This window comes from Fusarium mangiferae (assembly GCF_900044065.1).
Source record: "Fusarium mangiferae strain MRC7560 genome assembly, contig: FMAN_scaffold010, whole genome shotgun sequence".
NCBI lineage: Eukaryota > Fungi > Ascomycota > Sordariomycetes > Hypocreales > Nectriaceae > Fusarium > Fusarium mangiferae.
Genome location: NW_024573930.1, coordinates 624,131 through 645,411, shown reverse-complemented (window position 1 = coordinate 645,411; position 21,281 = coordinate 624,131). Strand labels below are relative to the sequence as shown.

Sequence of the window (21,281 nt, the reverse complement as noted above, 5' to 3'; positions counted from 1 at the left end):
TTCCGGGTGTGGAGAAGAGAGAGTTCTTCTGGAATTTTTGCTTCTGCGTTTCGGTGGCTGCTGATGATAACAAAGTTTGATGCCATTGCCGGCCATGGGGTCGGTCGGTTTCACCGGTGAACGATGAGTTTAATCGGTGCGAGGACAAAGTTCTTTGCATGGTGGTGTTGGAGGAGGTGAAGGGACAGGGGATCGTGCAGCCGAATTGTATCGGTGAGGGGAGTGGTGACGGGACCGAATATTGACGGCATTTGTCTCAGATAGACCTAGACTAGTTCCCTTGCTTAGCTGGTGGCAAGAATGGAATCAGTATACGATAGTATGACAGCTGAAAAGGCGATAGACTAATGTACATAGCTGTTGTATTGATCAGCTGGTGAGTTTAGGTCAAAGCTACTCCGTATATCGCGCTAGATGATTCGGCGAACTACGTATGTCTCGAGACTATATTGCTGACAGTGGTCTAGACCTCTAGCTACAGCCATACCTATCGTCTGGCCCTAGCTGATGCACTCACAATGAGCTGTAATCAAGTCTGGAATTGTGATATATCTCCCCTTGCTTGCATGTTTCGCAATTGTGCTACAGTTTACTTAAGACAGCTTACAAGCCTAGCAAGCCTAATCGACTGTGCACAATAGGCTATACACGAATGAACATCCTGTCATCCGATAAATACGGGCCATAAGGCATTTCATATTGATCTAATCCCGTTTAATCTGTGGCTAGTAGTCGGATATCGGATGATACCCAGCCACTGCCAGAAACGAAATATTCGTTCTTAAAGACAACTCCAGATGATGTCTGTGTATATAAACTAAAGCGACAGCTGATCTGGGGTGTAACTTGCGTATATACACATTCACCAGCATCATGCTCATTAGCACAATAAATGCTGAAACCAACATCTATTTTATTCCTTGGGTTCCTTCACTCCGCCTGAGGACTACAGTACTACATAGGTAGATCTTATGCCCTGAGACAGAGGGCAAACAGTAACCTATCAGGTGCAATACCAGCGTCATTTCCCCTAAACTCCATGCCATTTGCAATAAATAACCCTACAGAAGTGTCAAAGTTGCTTTCGTTAATACACGCAAACTGGGTTTAATTCGCCATCCAGCATCCATCGGCATCACATATCATCCAGGAAGCGACTGAAATCATCCTGTGCATCGTGCTCAATCCATTCTTAAACCATGAGTTCATCGATAGAAGGCTTCAGAGCCCAGTGATAGAGGCACCATTTGCTGTGTTGGCCTTCTCAAGCGTCTAATTGACAATGACCATGGTGGTCTATGATCCTTCGGTATTGGGTCTGATACGGAATGGGGGCCTGCTAGATTTCGATGAAATCTGATGGAAAATTGGTTCTATGCCGAAATGATACAATTTTTTGAGCATTATACGTACTTGGAAAGTGTTTCGTGATGACTTATATATGGTATGTCCTGAGATAAACCATGAGAAGACCATCCCAAAACGTCCAAAGTCATCTGCTACCACGATAAAATTCATGATCCGGAATGAGCACTACTATAAGCCATGGAAAGGCAGGACATGATCTCATGTATAGATTTAATGTGCCAAGGACGGCCCCTTTTATTCTCGCCAGGTGATAAGGACAATGCAGGTACATAGTTCTATTATATATGTGCACAAAACCAGACACTATTCATATTAGACACTACAAATCCTATGGAAGGACTCTATGAGCAGTCAGATCTCGGTATGCAGAAGCCTGAGATACCGCCCTTACAACCAATAACAAATGGATGCCCTATGATTCTAGACACGGAATTTCAGGAGCCGGCCCTCTCGATGCTAAACATCTTAAGTAATGAATGATATCTCGGGGTATTCTGGTGCGTTTTGCCGGAAATGATGCTGATTTTGAGCCTGAAAAGGACCCCATGGACGAGCGATCTGTGATTCAAACCCTTCTGTATCGTCAGCAAGAGAGTTTGGGGCTCCTTTCAGCGACACCAACAACAACAACAACAACAGCAGAAACAGCAGCAGCAGTATCACCTGTCAACGCTCACAGCGCTTGTGTGATACATCAAGTGTGTCCCAGGCGAAACCAGATGGGACGAAGTGATTCCTTTCTAATAGATAAAGGACGAGAGACAAAAGATGGAGGAAACAGTGAAATGGCTCTTGGAACGAGTTTGTAAAGGATGAATGCGACTTGACGCCTGAACAACTACTGGGGGTCGAAGGCCTTCGAGCAGAGTATACAAGGAAGAGGAAGAATGTCAACTGCTTTTAATAGAGCGCCGAAAAACCGAGAGCATGTTGGCACTCAAAATAAGGTCTATATTACAAACAACAGAAACGCTGACGTACAAATGCTCCATTTGTCATTCTGTGGCCGATAGCCCATCTCTTCTCAGACGCCATCAAGAGTCACAGAAATGCAAGACCCTAGGAGAGTTAAAATGCGCTGGGATTCTCATCGTAATAGCGTTTTCAGGGGTCTATCGATGGACTGACTGCCATATATGATACCGACTCTTATACGCCTGATGTACTCGGTATGAAAACTCTTATCGTAACGTGCCAGTGTTTCATTATGACATGCTCAGCGATGGACGCTTGGATTCAAGTTACATTGGCGGTACAGATGATACCGAGAAAAGAAACTTTCTCGAAAAAGTCGTTGGTGTTCTGTCTCTGTTTTTATAGACGTCTTGTTGGCTCGTTCAGATCAACGACCTGGCAAAGACCTCCGAGATATAGAGATTCGAAGGGAGGGACGCACAAGGTGACTCCGAGGATGAGGACCAAGCACCGCTAACGTCGTCCGCTTCCCGTCCAAGGGTTGTATCCTCAGACTTCTCGAATACGGTCTTCCTCTTAACTGCATCCCGTCACCCGCAGCTGTTGTAGTTGCTGTTCCAATCCAAGGTCAAATTCAAGTGCACCGATGACGCCCAGATCAGTCGACATCAAGGAGTTCTCGAATCAGAGAGCGTCCCAGACTTATCCTGCTTTAACAATCTGTCCGAACATCAGGCTCAGAAGAAGAAATTAAATGGAAAATAGGAACAGAGGAGCAAACATTGGATTGCAGTAGAGGGAGTAGCGCTAGAAAGTCATGTTATGCAGGAACATGACTTGTAAGTGAGTGGCAAAGCCGTGGCAGCCACTGGCAGATGAGAAAAACTTTCGTCCTACAACATCGGGTTTTCTTAGCAAACATCAAAACGAAAACATGAATAATAATTCCTCGCTTCAATGCCATTTCAGCATTAACTTCCTCTCAAACTTTTAATATTCTCTCCCATTTTCACTAGTCAACGACGCATTTTTTACGACAATAGCAGCCAGTAATAAAGCGACGCAGCAGGTTAGGTTTTCTCTTACTCACGAAAGAACTTACACCTCTATCTATATTCACCAAGCAACAGTCTTTCCAGTTCCTGTCACCAAGCCAACACATCCTCATTTGGCCACCCCATCTCTCAACCTCCTCACCTCACACTCAGAACTAGCCCTTCCCTCAACACCGCATTTCCCAAATCCCAACGCCCCAAGAACACCAAAACTCTCTGCTCGCGAATATAAACACCAAAACTAAGCGACCTTGCCAATAAGAGGACGACAAGCCCCGGCCCCGTTGGCCAAGTGGTAAGGCGTCGCACTCGTAATGCGAAGATCACTGGTTCGATTCCAGTACGGGGCATCGTTACCCAGCTGTCTCAGACAGTTGAATCCTCTGTTTTTGCACCCTCAAGATATTGATGTACCGTGTCTTTTTGCCTGGTTGTTGAATTAGAGCTAGAATCCGGGGTTGGCTGCTTGGCTTTCATTGGCTAGTCCTCTTTATAATTCCTCCTTTTAGTAACTTTTCACTTGATGGGTGTAGCTGTAGTCCGTAATACAACGCTGATATGATTCCAATTCGAAATGACACTCATTATTATACACCTATATCTAAGCAACTATCCTTCCCCTTTCCCTCTTGGGCTCTTCACTCTCCAACACCAACGGTCCTCCTCCAGGTCCGCTCGCATCTAAGCTAACCGTCACGCCCTTCCTTTCACCCACAGCTCGTATCGACTCTCCCAAGTTTCTAAAATCAACTTCACAAGTCTGAGTCTGATTCTCAACTCCATCTTTGATCTCTCGGATCTCAATACCAGGATATGGTAGCCACCCTTCCCGAAGGGGAATCATGATGAGCGGAATCTCAGCTTCTGTATCGGATGTTGAGGATAGAGGGTCCTTCTTTGAACCTGGGATGACAAAGTGGCCTTTTCGACGGCCACCGAGAAGCCATGTATCTCCTGGGGCAGCGACTTCATAACTGTACTCTGTATCCTTCTTGTGCTGCATCTCAGTGTCCCAGATCTGCGTCCACCTAAGATGCAGTGTAGCTGGGAGCATCTGGTTAACAGCCACAGTTGGGACAGCACCAGGCTTCTGATCCATTAATTCCGTCACTGGAGTCTGCAGCTCAATATCTGCTGTATGTAGGATAGGCAGTGAGGGTATCTCAACTGGGATGAGAAGTGTGCAAGGGTTATCAGGCTGCGCTGCTGATATTTGAATCCGAGGGTTGGAAGCTTGCCATTCCCTGATAGCACTGGAGATCTTCTCCGTTGCATCCACTTGTGTCCCTGGTACCCTTCCAATGCCAGCAAAGTACTTATCCCAAGGAACGTCGGCCAGAAAGGCAGTGGGCACTGCGCCAAGAAGTGCAGCTCGCTCGAGGTCAATGGGTTGCAAGGTCTTGGCTTCTCTCACAATCAGCGACGTGATAAGTTTCGAGAATGATGCCAAGGAAGGATCATTCAGAGCATCAAAGATGGACTTAACAAGTGCCTCCTCAATCTCCGTTTGTAGAATGTTGTAGTAGAGTTTCAAGTACATAGTTCTCGCAGCTCGTTTACTAGACCTGACATTGGTCTTCCTCTTGATGCGGTAAAGCAATGTCGCCGGTTGTTTCGAGAACACCATAGTTGTATCGGCAGGAGGGACGCCAAACTCAGATTCGAACAAATCCGAGGGCATCAGCTCACTCTTATACAAGCGTAGAGGGCTGTGGCTCGCTGTAGACACATTAAACCGAGAGTAAAGCGCATTGTGCTTAAAGACATCTTGCACGTTGACACCCAGTGCCAAAGAGATGGGAATGATTATCGACTTGGCAAATGTGTACTTTTGACCCGACTCAAGCGTATACGCGACGTCGACTTTAGCAGACACGTCTGCAATATCATGCTCAACCGAGTAAGGGAATCGTAGGGTGACGTTTGACTCAGCCGGGATCTCGTTGAAGTAGATGATACCACCCGCCTCGGGCTTCTTGGCAAACTCGACATCTGAGTCGATAACCTGAGCTTCAAGAGTTAACATCCGCAGGCCACCAGTAGTGGGCCTGAGACGGATCTCGCAACTCTTGATTGAGTTCCAGCCTGGATTGAGAGTGAAGTCCAATGTGTTGTTCTTGTCTAGGGAGGTATGCCTTGTTGCAACAAGTTGCACATCAAGAGCACCATCTCGGTGGAAGATGACGACTTCGGGATGCTTGAAGATATCAGTAGTTTGTGGAGGCGGCTGGTTGATGTCGCGTTCAAAGTGAAGAAAGAGGTTACTCGAGAAGAGTCCAAGATGATCTATCTTGTATTTTCCAGGAATGACAGACTGAACTTGTTAGCATAGTCTTTCAGTTTAGTTCAAAAAACTTACTGCGCATTCAACTGTGATGCTATTCTGGCCAGGCTGTAGAACGATGTCTCCCTTTCTTGAGAAAAGCAGCTCCTTAGTAGGCCCCGGCTCAGAAGCTGTGGCTCGCACATCTATCCCATCCAACTTGATTTCGTCCGGCAACAAACACCATAGATTGATAGTCAATGAGCATTTATCCTCTTTATCAAAATACTCGGGAGCACCTGCAAGTTCGATGTTTGTAAAGAAGTTGGACAGGTGCACCTTGACTTGTGAAGATAACGACGAAGCCAAGTCAAACAAGTTACCCACAACACCCTTCATAGACATTGCATCCACAGGTTCGGGCTTTCCAACCCTCGATACTCTCTTCGAGCGTTGTTCTAACCTCTCCTTTTCAGCCGCACAAGACTTGGTCAATAGCTTGAGAGCAACTCGCACATAGTCATCCTTTGACTTCATCTCCCGAAGACAGTGGAGATACATGACAAGCATAGACAGCTCAAGTGAGGTCCAACCACTCTCGCCAAAGAATGGCGTTGCTCGGTAAAAGTAGGAAGAAGCAGTGCTATACTCCTTGAGATAAAAGTTGAGCACAGCGAGATCTGCCATGCTTGCTTGCACCGCGTGATCATGGTTTGCAACAGTATAGTGCCGAAGCGCCTTATCTGTGAGAATTTCATACAGACGATAAAAGTTCTCTGGGTTGTCAATAGCCGTCTGAAGGAGATTGTTGTTGACACCAGCGTCTAATGGAGGAATTTCCTCTGAAGTACCACTTGCGGCGGGTTGATCATCCAGGCTGATTTCCTCAAAGTCCGCCTCAGCTTCTGCAATAATGGGCGCCTCTTTCCAGCCATCACTCCACCCTCGCTTTCTACCCAAGCCATCAAGAATGCTTCGTGACAGCATATAAAGCTCGGCGCGTCTAGCGGCGAGATCTTCAAGACCTGCCTTGAGAAATTGTGATTCCTGGTCGTTGTTGATCTTTGGCATGCCCGGGCCGGGGAACACACCTGGGCTTAATGGGGGACGGGTCCCAGGTGCTGGACCTGTTGAAACATGAAGGGATGTAGTTCGGGCAGGATGCATCATAGTCTTGGGTTCAGGGATGGAGGACTTTTGCTCCTGACTTTGAGGAGGAGCAAGAGTTGAGGGAGGAATAGGGAGAGATTTTGATGCTGTTTGCGCGAGGATCTGTTGAGCAACTGAGAATGCGAATGATGCAACCACATTGTCAATAACCTCAGACAAATTGGGATCGATAGGAGAGTCGTCCTCGTCGGACTTATCAGATGCCACAGCAGTCAAAATGTCTCGTCGCATAATCTGCGATACTGCCGGGATGAATTGCAGGGTCCTTCGACATATCTCACCCAGACTTGCCAAGTTTTCCGTCTCCTCAGTATGCTTTGGCGGAGGTGCTAGAGGTGCGACTCCATGCAAGACAGAGTCTTGTTGCTCCTTCAGCTTGTCCAATAGATCATCTCGTGATGACCAGGCATTTCCAAGCCGCAAGAGCAGTGCCATCTGCCGTGCAAATATGTAGCAACGAAAGTCAAACACAGAGACATCGTTGGCGAGAATCTTGTCTCTATAAGCCTTCTTGGTAGCACTGATGGGTATCTCATCGAATTGCTCCTTGATAGTCTCATTCGACTGAAGATCCACGGCCTCTTCATCTTCTGTGTTTCCACCTGGTGCTTTAGCGAGAGTCGTCTTGACAATCTCCTTGAGATCTTCGGTGTAGTTGAGCATTGCACCTCCATGTCTCGTTGGCGAACCTTCATCAGCTTGCTCATTGACAACAGAGTCAAGTCCAACACTGAGCTCATCATATCCCACCAAGGCGTCCTCTACTAGCCCAACACTCTCGAAACCTCTTGCCAAGCCTTCTTTAAGGATGAAGAAGGTACAAAAGTTCCATCCTGGTAAACTTCGTTGCCCGTCTTTTTCTTTGATATCCTCTTCGTACTGTGTCACGCGCAAGTCGAATGAGGTGAGAATGAGACTCTTGAACTTGGCAATGAGCTCCGCCCAAGCGTTTTCAGCATCATGCTCATCTTCAGAATATCCTGTTGGCACCGCAGGTACCACTCTTGGCAGCTGATCGTACGGAAGATCATTGATTCCAATTCTGATCTGTGCAACTCGGTCTGGCGCCGTTTTTCCAAGACCAGAAAAGTCGGTACGAAGCTTCTCGAGTAGCGGTGTCGAACCAGTGCGCCATCGCGGACCTGACTTCTCTGAATTGTCCTGCGAACGAGAGCTGGTTCTTGGTTGCGTCGACGCTACCGTATTGGGGAGTACCACGTGTAGAATCAAGTAATCGAACGCATCGTGCTTCTCTTGTTTGCTATTTCGTTTCGGATTGCTTGATGAAGGTATCTGAGTCTTGATCCATTCTCGAATTTCTGCTCGAACGGAGGTTTTATATGTTTCATTGTCGTCGCATCTCACCAGTAGTACCTTAAGATACGGTGTCCGTCGCAGACCAGGAATTTGATGTCGTCGTTGACTCCCAATGGCTCTCGAAGGCAAAGACTGCGTGTCTATCTGATCAGCAGAAGACGCCTGGCCACCAAAGTTCTGCTGCTGAAACCCATCATCGAGCGTGCTCCCTGATCGTCGAAGCGTATGAGGAGAAGAAGCTGATCCAGGGTCATCCCCCTGAAGAAGCTCAACGTGAAGCGTGTCGATAGATCTTAGGGGTCCAGCATGAGATTGCCAGTTCAGGTTTCGCAGCGGTAAGCGGGGAATCAATCCAGGGGCGAGGAGTTTGTAGACATCGTGAGGATCGAAGTACTCGACTTGCGACAAGGTGTCGTGTTAGCGGACAACTCAAGGGAGGCTTAAGGTTTGCAGGGGAATAAACGCCATAGAAGCCCAAGACTCACCAGTCACTTTTGACGTCGAGAATGGCTGTTCCATGGCAAACAGCTCGAATGCGCACTTGTCATTGCTGTTTGTCCAAGTAAACAGTCAAGGTATCTCAATCGAGATGGTGTTTAACCGCTAAAGCTGTCCCGAACGAGCTCCAGTGGATAACGATGGGAGACCCCTGTTGACGTAGAGGTACCTCCCTTAGCTCATCTTCATGCGCCGGAAGCGGCATTTGTCCGGTCCCAGGCGGTGAGAGCACGTGCGCTATGTTATTGGTTGGGTATCATGACGCTATTTTCATTTTGACGGCGGGGTGCCGGCAGAATCTTGGAGGGGCAACATTTTGTCAAGGAATTGCGACTAATAAGCGTGTTAAACTTGTTCATTTCTCTCATGTTCAAACCGTTTTAACTCAAACTGTGTTTCATCATGTCTTCTCTCAAGGCTGTCAAGTACATTCGGGGCCAACTCCAGGTCCTTGATCAACTCCGTCTTCCTCACGAATTCCACTACGATGATGTCTCCAACAGGACAGAGGCCTTCGACAGCATCGCAGCTATGCGAGTGCGAGGTGCCCCAGCTATTGCCATCGTAGCAGCCCTTGGACTGGCTGTTGAACTTCACAATGGAAGTATCACAGCTTCTACCGCAGAAGACACCATCTCTCAAATCGAGGAAGCTCTCGACTATCTCAAGGAAAGCCGGCCTACAGCTGTCGACTTGACTAACGCTATTAACCAGCTCAAGTCCACAATAAGATCGGTTGGAAGCACTGCTACCAAGGAGCAGGTTATCACGGCTTTCATCGAAGAGGCTGAGAAGATCTTTGAGAAGGATCTCCAGACCAACCTCTCCATTGGTGACCATGGAGCTGAGTGGCTGCGAGCTCAGGCTGGTGCCTCTCCTGACCAGAAGATCTCGGTCCTCACACACTGCAACACTGGATCCCTTGCTACATCTGGCCACGGTACTGCTTTGGGAATAATTCGAACTCTTCAGTCTAAGGATCTTCTCCAGCACGCCTTCTGCACAGAGACTCGACCTTACAACCAGGGAAGCAGACTCACTGCTTTTGAGCTTGTTTTTGAAAACATCCCCAGCACGCTCATTACCGACTCTATGGCTGCTTCACTCTTCCGCAACCGCAAGCAAGAAAAGAACATTGCGGCTGTCATCGTTGGTGCTGACCGTGTCGTTCGCAATGGTGACACAGCTAACAAGATTGGTACTTACCAACTCGCTGTTCTGGCCAAGCACCACGGAATCAAGTTCATTGTCGCTGCTCCTACAACCAGCATTGACCTCGAGACTGAGACTGGCGATGGTATCAAGATTGAAGAGAGAAAGAAGGAGGAGCTCACGCAGGTCACAGGCGCTGTGATCAAGCCCGATGGTACAGTCGATGAGAGTAGCAAGGTCCGTGTTGCGACCGCTGATCAGCGAATCAACGTGTGGAACCCGGCCTTCGATGTCACTCCCGCCGAGCTCATCGACGCCGTTGTCACAGAGAAGGGCGCCATTGAGAAGGGACCTGATGGCAACTTTGACTTCAGCAAGATCCTGCCTGAGCGCTGGGCCAAAATCACTGGTGCATAAACCAGCTTTACGATGTCATATTTCATTTGAGCGAGCTATGATATCCAACATTAGACTAGAGCAGCGGAAAATTGTGTTTCTATTTATTGCTTCAACGCATGAAGAATCAGCTTTTGGTATCCTTCAACGGCAGTCTCAAGATCAGCAACGGTCAAGTTCTCCCTCGCGCCATGTGCAACAAGAATGTTTCCTGGGCCGTAGAGATACCTCGTGTGGTCACCCTTGAGGTTGGGAATGTCTGTTCCGTAGTTGACGGTGATTTTCTCAAAGCCTGGACCTGTTAGCGACGCTCCCACAAGAATTCGCTGTACGTACCATCGACATCGCAGTTTGCTTCCACAGGTCCGTACCCGTGGGTGCAGTCGAAGATGAAAGCATCCTTGTCGACCTCGTCAAAGATGGCTTGGATCTTGTCATGAACAATTACATGTCCATCTGCCTGCTTTCCGCTCGCGACTCGCACAGCCAGTCCAACCTTGGCCTCCTCAGGAATAACATTAGCGGCCACACCACCATTGAAACGACCAATGTTAACAGTGGTGTTACCAAACAGCTCGCTGCTACCAAGATCGGTGTCGAGCACTTTAGCGAAGGCTCGGATCATCAGCTCGTTGGCTGACTTGCCGAGCCATGGGTAACCACTGTGGCCGGGGAAGCCCTTTGTGGTAACGTCACAACCCAGCATGCCCTTGTGTCCGCAGGCAAGCTTGAGCTCAGTAGGCTCTCCAAAGATGACAGCGTCGAGACTGTATGGAAGCTCCTTGGTCTCAATGGCCTCGCTGAAACGGCGCATTCCGTCGCCCTTGACCTCCTCGCCGACAACGAACAGCAGGACGATCTTATGGGGATCGATCTTTCCATGCTCGATGAGGTTCTCAACTGCAGTGATTTGAGCAGCAACGCTACCCTTGGCGTCGACACTGCCTCGGCCGGTGATCATGGTCTCCTTTGTAACCTCCCCATCATCGATTCCATATGGGATATGCGGCGGAACGACATCAATGTGGCTGCTCACACAGACCTTGGGATCGAACGTCTTCTTTCCGTCCTGTCGCCAAGCCAGCACATTGAACCTCGGCTTTCCTTCCGGCGTATTATCAAAAGGCTCAACTTCCTGACGCGAAGTAGTATATCCCTTCTTCTCAAGATATCCCTCAAGCCAAACTCCCACATCATGTTCAGTTCCAGAAACCGAGGATGTCTCAATTAGAGACTTGTGCAAGCTCAGCAGCTCGGATCGGTACGAAGGCGCATCGTCGTTACTAGCAATGGCGTCGGAGGAAGGCTTTTGGTCATAATCTCCAAGAACCTGCTGCCAATCGAATGCAATGGCCAGAGAGGCCGAGGCCAGAAAACTGGCGACTGTTGCGACGCGCATCGTGGGGAAACAAAACGGGTTTGTGTAGCTTAAAGTTTTGGGGTGGAGGTTGGGGAATTGAAGGGAGCTTGGTCAATTGAGCTCGGATATTGGTGGAGAAGAGCGGAATGACGCAAGTGGCCGATGTCGGGTTGTCTGGGGTACCTGGATGGTCTGGTGAGATAAGAACGAGATAGGATGTTCTTTTGGAGAGGACAGTGGCATGATATGAATACCTCTATTCGGAAGGTCTATAGATCGATCGGCGAATAGCAAAAGCCGTATATAAACAGATGAAAACTGCTGGGTTACCCCACAGTGAACAAACTGCCGCAGTAATACTGCAATGTTTCCTTGAACAGCTCTTCATTCGAGTTCGTTCTATGCACAGGGCAATACTCTCGTATTTCTCGGCTGTAGTCGGCATATGAGTGTTGCTTGTCGTTTATACTGGTAAACTGCGAGACAACGTATCGACACTGGACCTAACCTATACCTCGACCTACCATACTGGTTTTGAACTTATGTGAAGACTTGTCAAACCAAATATGGTCGATGGCACTGGCATTCCTATGGATTCGTTATTCTATCCCTTTTATCGACTACTCTTGGCCTCTATCTTAACGGCTTTGGGTTAAAATCACGCCTCTGTATGTTCCTTCGCGTACCTTGCTTGGCTAGGGTGTTATGGCATGACCAGTGAAATGCTTGACTCAACACGATCTGGCTCTACAATATTGCACAAACTGTTACGCAAGAAATATCGGGCCACGGACCGTCATGTCGGCTTGTCCTTCCGATCAGAGCCGACTAGTTCCACGATGTTGGAGATAAGCGTAATGCGGGGTTGATAGGTTGTTCTTTTTTCACGGTTCGACAACTGACAACAAGGATATTCTGTCTTGCCTGTTTAGGATCGTATTATATTGACCCTTGTTTCTCGAGTATTGATGGGATCCGAAGCCAATTCTGTTGTTGTTCTGTGTTATTGCACTGCTCCAAAAGCTTGAGGATCAAGGCTCAAAGACGGTGGTGCTTGGCTTTCCCTATTCCGAAGATTCCGGCCAAATCTGTCTTTTCTTTGACATAAAACAAAATCACATCTTCTTTCTAGATATGTTTACTATTTTGTAAGTTCTGTTACTGCTCTTTGGGAGTTCTCAGAGAGCTCAGGGTAAGTTTAGAGAGAAGCTTGTCATCAGCTTGAAAGCCGTGGTGTAACTAATTCAGATTATCAGGTAATTTTCGTTTAAAGTGAACCGATCACTGCTAGGAAGATACAATGGGGTCCCTTGATGAGGCTTCATGGACTGGAACGGCCTATGTTCAAGGTCGAGCCACGGCCAAGCTCCTCACGAGTGATCTTGAGCTAAGCTTTTGGGGAGGTGTTGACCCTCAGACCAGTGAGATCATTGACCGACACCATCCATTAAGTGGACAGCACCTTCAGAACACCATCCTTGCTATTCCAGGAGGGCGAGGGTCATGTACTGGCAGTGGTGTTATGCTTGAGCTGTTACTCAACGGCAAAGCCCCCGAGGCAATCATCTTTGAAAGAAGGGAGGACATTCTTACTCTTGGGGTCATGATCGCAGAAGAAGTTTTCAATCAGTCTATCCCCGTCGTGGTTCTAGATAAGGAAGACTTTCGACATCTTATCCGACTGAACGGAGAGACGATATTTGTGGACGATGGCTATGTGTCCACCCACCCACCTTCAAAACACCGAAAAGGTTCAGTGATAGACACAGAAAGCGGTCTTATTCTTGAGACTACTCCAGCTCTAGAAGGTATCAAACTCTCAACACTGGATCAGGAGCTTCTAAGAGGAGACTACGGCGAAGCATCCCGCGTCGCCATCAGAATCGTCCTCCGTATGGCCCATCTTCTTGGTGCAACACGTCTCATGGACGTAACACAAGTTCACGTCGATGGGTGTGTCTACACAGGTCCTGCAACCCTCGCTCTAGCAGAACGACTTCGCGACTGGGGCGGCAAAGTCCGAATTCCAACGACACTCAACTCTTTATCAGTTGACCAAAAGCGCTGGCGAGCTCTTGGTGTAGATACTACTTTTGGAGAAGCGGCCGATGCTCTTGGCAAGGCGTATACAGATATGGGGGCACGGCCAACCTTTACTTGTGCGCCTTATCAGCTGGAGAGTGCCCCGAAATTGGGTGAGCAGATTGCTTGGGCCGAGTCGAATGCTGTTGTTTATGCGAATAGTGTTTTGGGGGCCAGAACTATGAAGTATCCCGACTTTCTGGACATATCGATTGCTCTGACAGGAAGGGCACCTAAAGGGGGTCCTCATCTCGGCATCAATCGAGTGGCATCAGTTTGTGTGAAAGTCGTGGGGCTGGAGGACACGGCAATTCTTGACGATTCATTTCCACCATTACTGGGATATTGTGTTGGAACTTTATCGACAAGCCGAATACCTGTGATAACAGGCCTTGAGAAGCTTGGTCTCTCAACAGACGATCTGAAGGCCTTCGGTGCAGCCTTTGCCACGATATCGAGTGCTCCAATGTTTCACATCGTTGGTATAACGCCAGAGGCACCGAAGCTTGAGACAGTGCTTGCCCCTGAATTCACCTCTGTTGAAGTCAAGCTGGGTGATCTGGGAGAATGTTGGGATAAACTCAACAGCGCACCAGCAAACCAACCCATCGACCTAGTATCACTGGGCAACCCACACTTCTCCCTCGCCGAGATGCGAAAACTCGCCAATCTTTGCCAAGGGCGACGAAAAGCCGCTAGAGTATCCGTCATCGTTACTTGCGGTCGATCAGTGTACAAGCTCGCTGAACAAGCAGGTCTTATTGCCCAACTAGAGCATTTCGGGGTGCAGATATTGACTGATATATGCTGGTGCATGGTAACCGAGCCTGTGATCCCAACGGCGGCAAAAACAATCATGACGAATTCTGGGAAATATGCTCATTATGGACCGGGCCTTACAGGGAGAGGGATGTACTTTGGTAGTCTGGCTGCTTGTGTTGAAGCTGCTTGTTCAGGAACATATGAAGTTGAAAGGCCTGAGTGGCTTCAAAGTAGAGGAGTCAGATAGAAGAAAAAGCCAATATGGAATTTCTAAGAGGTGACAGGAATTTTCCGAGTAGTAATTCATGAGTCAATCTCGAACTCTTTTCTAGCAGCCTCCTCTAGTATCGGTGCAAGAATTCGCTTGCTTGAGGCATCAAACAGACAATCAACCCAGAGAACAGACTTCAAGACCTTATGCAGTTCTAGCCATGAATATATCCCAAAGTCGCCCATGACTTCCAAGAACCACTCCTCAATAGCTTCATCACAGATATCATGAACAGAATTTGTTCTCCAAATCACCAGAAGCCACAGAATAACAGTACTAGGCGGCTGAACCGAAACCTTCTGCAACTCTCTTAACGCATGCCTGAAAGACTCATCTAGATATGCTTGTCTTTGCTTCATATCTCTCCATCGAAAGAAGATACTCGCAGCAAACTTCATCATTCCAAGTCGAAAAGCGTTTTCTGAAGCTGATTCGGGGGATAGAGCGAGCAGTCGGTAAAGAATAGATACCATGGCTTCGCTAAAGATATTGGGTTGAAGTTTTCGACCAGTTTGACTGGCAATGTTGCTGAGCTTTGCGAACTCTTCAAGATCTCTCCATACGTGTGATAATCTAGGATCAAGAGTTTTCAAAAAGGCTACCATATCGTGGTTTGCATCCAGATGCTTCTTTTTACGGCGGACTAAACCTTGATTGGAAAGGTATGGATTCCAGGATATGTCTTTGTCGAAAAATACTGGCCTGCAGCCGAAGCGAAGGGCTAGGCCAATATCGACTCTACCAGATGTCAGATATTGTCTGAAGCAATAGAGGTAAGCACTTACCTGCAAACTTTGGCCGGTAATCTGGGATTGTCAAACCTCAGCATCTCAAGTCCTCCCCTTAAATCCACTATCCTCGCCATCCCAGCAGCGTGATTCCCAGCTGCTATCCTATCGCCTAGCATCTCGGCTGCCAGACCCAGAATAACAACTACCATGATAGTAGCATCTGAAATAGACCTTGGGTGTGTAGGACTGTTTATTCGTGCCTGAAGAAGCCTGAGAGTTTTCAAAAAGTGAAAGTGTGCAAGACTGCCGTATTCTCGCCCGAGAAGCATGTCAAAGTATGCTTCTACCGAAAACATTATGGAGTGGAAGTATACTTGGTCAACTAGGAGGTTTGTAGTCCAGGATGACTTCATCTCATCGACTTGGAGACATATTTCAGTGGGATATAATGATCCTCTCATACCATGAAATGCTGCTTGATATTAGCTTAGACAAAAGCTGTAAAGAAGAGGGACTAACATCGAAAAATATCATTTTCCATGTATGCTTGCAACGGCTCAGGAAAATCAAGTAAAGAGAAGTTTGTCCCAACGCGACCTGGTATGGTTCCATCAGGAACCTGCAAAGTCATGCTTGTCTCCTTTTGGTTTAGTATCCATGATGTGACCTGGTTTTGATCTTTTCGAGCCGAGTTAGAACGGGCACGACTTCTTACAAGTCTTTGATTCTCTTTAGATTTATTCAATGGCGTTTGGGTGATGAATGTGAAGCTTTGGTCTACTTGGGTTAGTCAACGTGTGATGACTGGCTGGCGGGGATCTTACTGTGAGAGGACTGCAGTGTCGATTTGAGCATGACTTTAGGTGACAATACAACCCGTAAATTGAATAAGTTGAGTATTTCGAGACCTTGGAGTGAACGGGTAGTTAATTCAAGGTTAGGTCGAGCATGTCAGCTCACGTTTGCTGTAGATGTAATCACGGATTTCGGGTTTATTAACTCCGAGCGCCTAAGTCGTCGAGGAACCGCATAACTGAGTACCTTAAGCCACCTATCGATATGGAAAATTATGTGAGTTTTGGATTATTCTTGATAGTGATGCCTTTCAAAGATCAAAGAAAGTCGAGTATCACTGCGAGAAAAAGCTACAAGAAGGATCAAGATATCTATTATATACCGTCTGGCTCAAACCAGTATTAATTCTAGGTAAATCGAGATCATAAACCAGACAAAATACCCCCGACGCCGGCAAAGTCTAACTCGTCCAGTGTCTCGTTCCAAACCTGATCAACCAGGACATCACCATGTGTATAAAACCAACCCGCCAGCCTAAAACTCAGTTAGTAATTCGTATCCACACTCATCAAGAATCAACTTACGGTGCAATCTCACAACTCATTAAGAAACACCCATGAGACTCCTTCCCATGTCCATAAACAGCATTAGTATAGCTCGCAGCGCCTCTATCAACAGGCCTTCCACAAACCGCAAAGAACGCCCCTGCAAGCGCTCCAGCAACGCCACCCATTTCATGATGGCCTCCAAGATTAGTACCCTTTGTAAGACCTGGGTCAACCATGTTGATAATCACATCATCAGGATTGACTTTTTCACAAAGTCGTACGAGGAAGAGCTGATTGAGCAGCTTTGAGACACCGTATCGTTCTTGGGAACTCCATGGTGTGATTTTGGGGTCGTCGAAGGATGCAAGGAGTGGGCGTTCATCTTTGTTTGGGAACTTGCAGAGATGGGCTGTGAGAGAGTTTACTGTGGTGAGACGAGGTTGTCCGTGACCAGAGGTTTTGGTCTTGAGGATGGGGATGAGAAGGATTGTGAGAAGAGCGGTGCTGAGGTGGTTGACTTGAATACCAACTTCGTGACCTGTGCCAGGTACAATTTCAAAGTTGTTAGGTGATAGACCAGCGTTGAGAATAACAAAGTCGATGCGAGAAAGCTCAGTGTCACATCTGTTGGCAAAAGTCTGGATAGAATCATAAGATTGCATATCAAGTTGCCAAACATCAATCGTAGCAGACGGGGCGATCGTTCTTAGCTTCTCAGCCGCAACTTTGCCCTTTTCAAGAGATCTCACTCCCATTATGAGATGAGATAGACCCAAGGAGAGGAGCTGTTTAGAAGCTTCGAAACCAAGACCTGTGTTTGAGCCGGTGATGATGGCTGTGCTGCCTTCGACTTGGGGGTATTTCTCTCCGGTGGGAAGTTCGATGGTGGTGCGGAATTGGTTCTTCCAGAAGACAGGAAGCCAGAAATCTGGGAGGGGAGACATGTCTCTCGAAGGAACGGTAGGTGAGGGTTTTGGGTTCTTTTGGCATGGCATTTTGATGATGGTGATGGTCAAGGATGACTGAAGAATATGGAATTTTGGGAAGGCAGAAGTCGAAAGGGTTGAGATGGACAATCTTCATGGCCTATATAAACTACAAAGAGAGATATTCTACATGTTTTATACCCGAAATCAAATTTCATGGCGTTATATAAACTGCTGCTCTTAGTCGGATTCTGGACTGAATAATGCTGAAGCTGTCCCGATTAGGAAATTGAAAAAGTCTTGGCATTCTTCCAACGTCGTCATGGCCAATCAGAGACTCGGAGTATACTCTCTGAAGGCAACATCACAGCCATTTAGATGTGTCGAATTGCGTCGAATTGCGTATGATGGATGATTGCCTTGTGTTTAAGAAATGAGATAACGGAGTTAAGACGAGTGTTCACGTCAAGTCCGGCTGCTGTCCGTCTTTGTCATGATGAGTAGCCCGGTCATGAACAACCATACCATGATGTGCCCCAAAGCCTGGGCTAACAGACAAAGCAAAACAAAGAGAGTCGTGGCTTGAATGAGGCTATAGTTGTTAAATAAGAATTCAAGTTTCTCCAACAATGTGAGATACAATTCTTATCAGAATTATCTGCCGACCTAGACGGCAATGTAATACACGCCCTACAATGTAGCTGGCCCAGTATCATAACATGTCTAGTGTAAGTTAGACCGAGGATAAAGTGGTTACCCACTCCCATCAGCTCGACACAATATGTCTAGATTCAACAATCACTAGCAACTAATTCCAATCACTATCTCTAGTATCGTCTATACCCACAAGTTCCCCGAATCTCTCCCGATCTATCGCCCTCCCCAGCTTATCTCCTCCCCACCGTGGATAGCCCACGATATGCCTCCCCCCGCCGACTCCGACTCGGAAGCTACATTTACCACCGACTTCACTGTCTCGTACTGACTCGCTCCTCGAAACACACGCCAAAAAGCAAATGACATGTTTTTACCCCTCGTGTCCCTTGCGCCCTACAACACACTCACCCAATCACTAACCCCAATGTCAATGTCTTGGCTCTCAGAGTGGACCATGCCATTCGTGCCCCGCGATGCCGGCAACGGAGGGGTCCAGGGGTAGCGATGCTTTATTATCGAGACGATTCCCTTGGCTTTGAGGTTGTAGATTACTTTTGAGATTCAATTCTATTGCATTGTACGAGACAAAATGACTCTTGTTACTCTTCCCGAACCCTTTGCTAGCATCCCCCGAGAGAACTTTCTCTTCGGCGCATCGCCTCTTCAGCCCCTCCCCAGAATATCCGCTGCTCTCGGTGGAAAGGTCAATGTCTATGCGAAGCGCGAGGACTGCAACTCCGGCCTCGCCTACGGCGGTAACAAAGTACGAAAGCTAGAGTAAGTCGCTCTCCCAAACTCATCCACAACACAAGGAAGCTCATCAAGGATAGGTACCTCGCCGCTGAGGCCCAAGCCCAAGGCTGCGATACCCTCGTCTCCATCGGCGGCGTCCAGTCCAACCACACCCGAGCCGTAACCGCCGTCGCTACAAAGCTCGGTCTCAAAGCCGCCACCGTCCAAGAACACTGGGTTGATTGGGAAGACCCCGGCTATGAAAAGGTCGGCAACATTCAGCTCTCGCGACTCATGGGCGGTGATGTGAGGCTCGACCCTTCGACATTCGGAATTGAGCACAAGACGACTCTTGCCAAGCTCACAGATGAACTCAAGAGCAGCGGCCGCAAGCCGTACTACATCCCTGCTGGAGCTTCAGACCATCCCCTCGGCGGTCTAGGTTTCGCACGATGGGCATTTGAAGTTGAAGCCCAAGAGAAGGAACTAGGAATCTTCTTCGACACCATCATCGTATGCGCCGTAACAGGCTCTACATTCGCCGGCATGATCGCCGGCTTCAAGCTCGCGCAGAAGAACGGCTCTCCCGCGCGAAAGATCATCGGCATCGACGCCTCTGGCAAAGTGCAGCAGACATTCGACCAAGTCCTGCGCATCGCCAAGTCCACAGCGGCCAAGATCGGCCTCAGCGAGGACGACATCACAGCGGACGACGTGATCCTCGACCCCAACTACAACGCCAAGATCTACGGCATCCCTGACGAGACGACCATCGAGGCTATGAAGTTTGGCGCTGCTACTGAGGCGTTCATCACGGATCCTGTGTACGAGGGCAAGAGTTTGGCGGGCATGATGGATTTGATCAAGACAGGGAAGATTGCGAGTGGGAATGTGCTTTATGCTCATTTGGGAGGTCAATTGGCGCTTAATGCTTATTCTTCCTTGTGATTTTATACATGATAGATTGTTATTTGAGCGTGAATAGAATTGATCGAAAATTTGCCCATTTCTAGAATAGTATGAGTATCTATGCGAGCCAGGGTAAATAGACGCTATTATCCAGTGTGCTTATTGGAGCTCTCAACCTGACATCCTTACATTCCTTAGACTTTTTCATTTCTAATATTTTATTCACTCAAATATTCCAAAGGTTGGATCTTGGTCATAATGGGCGATTCTCAAGACACAAAGGTAGCTGTTCTATCAGCTCTAACAAACTTCTTCAACATCTCGTCCAAAAACCCCAAAGATGCCCGCAACCACCTTCTCGAGACCTCTTACGTCATTCAGGCAACCCCAGACACTATCGAACAGACGACACTAGGAGAGCTATTCCTCCGCGACGCAAAGCAAAAGGGACATCTCGAATGGGCCATAGACGAACCTCAAGAGCTCTTTATTCACGAGAAGCTCGCTGCAGTATGGACCGGATGGTCCACCCGCGCTGATGATGGTACTATCATCAGCCACAAGAAGGGAATCCTTGGATTAGCTTACACTGATGGACGTTGGAAGGTATCAGGTCTGGCTTCGACAGAGCGATGTTTGGAGACACCCGACCCAGAAGATAAATCAACTCTCACACAAGAGATCATGAAGCCCATCAACGCTCTTCTAGACGACTTCTCCCACCCAGACTGGGGCGTTCTCAAACAGTGGTTTCTTCCCAATGCTGGTGTGACTCTGTACAGACCACCCGCTGAGCCAGCGCCTATGACCATGGAGCAGTCCATCCTTCGTCTGCAGGGAATGATCAAGAGTGGTATCACTATCCAAGAGAAGTTACATGATATTCAAGTCCGAAAACACGGTGATATTGCGTTGGTTTGGGCGCCCTTTGTGGTTGAGATCAATGGGGTGCCTAAACATGATGGTGTGAATGCGTTTACGCTTTTGAGAAGGGAAGGGAGATGGGTATTTAGTGGATGTCAAGACTATGGTGTTTCTCTTCAGTGAGAGATGATTGATGTGCTTGCTTCTCGATATCTGAGTGGTGTCTGGTGAAGGTCATGCTGGTCTATTTATTTGGCGCTCTGCCTGGAAGCGATGAATCTCAAGGACTATATCGGATGCCTGGATGTTGTTTATTTGCGACCGATAGCGTTTCTGTCTGTTTTGTTTGATCTCAGATTTGCACACAGGTGAAAGACCGTCCCAGTCAGTATGAAATTCCTCCTGTTATTGGGGTGCCCGGTGGTATGGCTCAAAGGGCGCACACGATGCATATGAGAGTGAACGCCTTTTACCAGTTCATCCATGAATCCACACCCTTGTAGCCATTCC

General features: G+C 47.9%; 8 protein-coding genes and 1 non-coding gene across 9 annotated transcripts; 5 read left to right on the top strand and 4 right to left on the bottom strand.

The window, feature by feature from the left end:
* The first annotated feature begins 3,616 nt into the window (after nt 1-3,616).
* tRNA lies at nt 3,617-3,688 on the top strand. Its single transcript has one exon. It is a non-coding gene; the product is annotated as a tRNA-Thr (tRNA).
* A 251-nt stretch (nt 3,689-3,939) lies between these two features.
* FMAN_02319 (related to TRS130 TRAPP subunit of 130 kDa involved in targeting and fusion of ER to golgi transport vesicles) lies at nt 3,940-8,607 on the bottom strand (the record flags this gene model as incomplete). Its single annotated transcript, XM_041835661.1, has 3 exons — nt 3,940-5,652; nt 5,698-8,486; nt 8,574-8,607. 3 exons carry the CDS (start codon nt 8,605-8,607, stop codon nt 3,940-3,942), a joined length of 4,536 nt encoding a protein of 1,511 aa, XP_041685803.1.
* Nucleotides 8,608-8,988: 381 nt separating this feature from the next.
* Nucleotides 8,989-10,155, top strand: FMAN_02318 (putative cig2 protein (putative GDP-GTP exchange factor); the record flags this gene model as incomplete). Its single annotated transcript, XM_041835660.1, has 1 exon — nt 8,989-10,155. One exon carries the CDS (start codon nt 8,989-8,991, stop codon nt 10,153-10,155), a length of 1,167 nt encoding a protein of 388 aa, XP_041685802.1.
* Nucleotides 10,156-10,238: 83 nt separating this feature from the next.
* FMAN_02317 (related to Peptidase M20 domain-containing protein SMAC_03666.2) lies at nt 10,239-11,533 on the bottom strand (the record flags this gene model as incomplete). Its single annotated transcript, XM_041835659.1, has 2 exons — nt 10,239-10,426; nt 10,471-11,533. 2 exons carry the CDS (start codon nt 11,531-11,533, stop codon nt 10,239-10,241), a joined length of 1,251 nt encoding a protein of 416 aa, XP_041685801.1.
* Nucleotides 11,534-12,794: 1,261 nt separating this feature from the next.
* Nucleotides 12,795-14,585, top strand: FMAN_02316 (uncharacterized protein; the record flags this gene model as incomplete). Its single annotated transcript, XM_041835658.1, has 1 exon — nt 12,795-14,585. One exon carries the CDS (start codon nt 12,795-12,797, stop codon nt 14,583-14,585), a length of 1,791 nt encoding a protein of 596 aa, XP_041685800.1.
* Nucleotides 14,586-14,641: 56 nt separating this feature from the next.
* Nucleotides 14,642-16,195, bottom strand: FMAN_02315 (uncharacterized protein; the record flags this gene model as incomplete). Its single annotated transcript, XM_041835657.1, has 4 exons — nt 14,642-15,347; nt 15,395-15,812; nt 15,860-16,117; nt 16,165-16,195. The coding sequence occupies 4 exons, from the start codon at nt 16,193-16,195 to the stop codon at nt 14,642-14,644; spliced, it is 1,413 nt and encodes a 470-aa protein (XP_041685799.1).
* Nucleotides 16,196-16,557: 362 nt separating this feature from the next.
* Nucleotides 16,558-17,678, bottom strand: FMAN_02314 (uncharacterized protein; the record flags this gene model as incomplete). The annotated part of the gene is made up of 2 exons (XM_041835656.1): nt 16,558-16,669; nt 16,720-17,678. 2 exons carry the CDS (start codon nt 17,676-17,678, stop codon nt 16,558-16,560), a joined length of 1,071 nt encoding a protein of 356 aa, XP_041685798.1.
* Nucleotides 17,679-18,855: 1,177 nt separating this feature from the next.
* FMAN_02313 (putative ACC deaminase) lies at nt 18,856-19,946 on the top strand (the record flags this gene model as incomplete). Its single annotated transcript, XM_041835655.1, has 2 exons — nt 18,856-19,043; nt 19,097-19,946. The coding sequence occupies 2 exons, from the start codon at nt 18,856-18,858 to the stop codon at nt 19,944-19,946; spliced, it is 1,038 nt and encodes a 345-aa protein (XP_041685797.1).
* Nucleotides 19,947-20,165: 219 nt separating this feature from the next.
* FMAN_02312 (uncharacterized protein) lies at nt 20,166-20,954 on the top strand (the record flags this gene model as incomplete). The annotated part of the gene is made up of 1 exon (XM_041835654.1): nt 20,166-20,954. One exon carries the CDS (start codon nt 20,166-20,168, stop codon nt 20,952-20,954), a length of 789 nt encoding a protein of 262 aa, XP_041685796.1.
* Between the last annotated feature and the right edge of the window lie 327 nt (nt 20,955-21,281).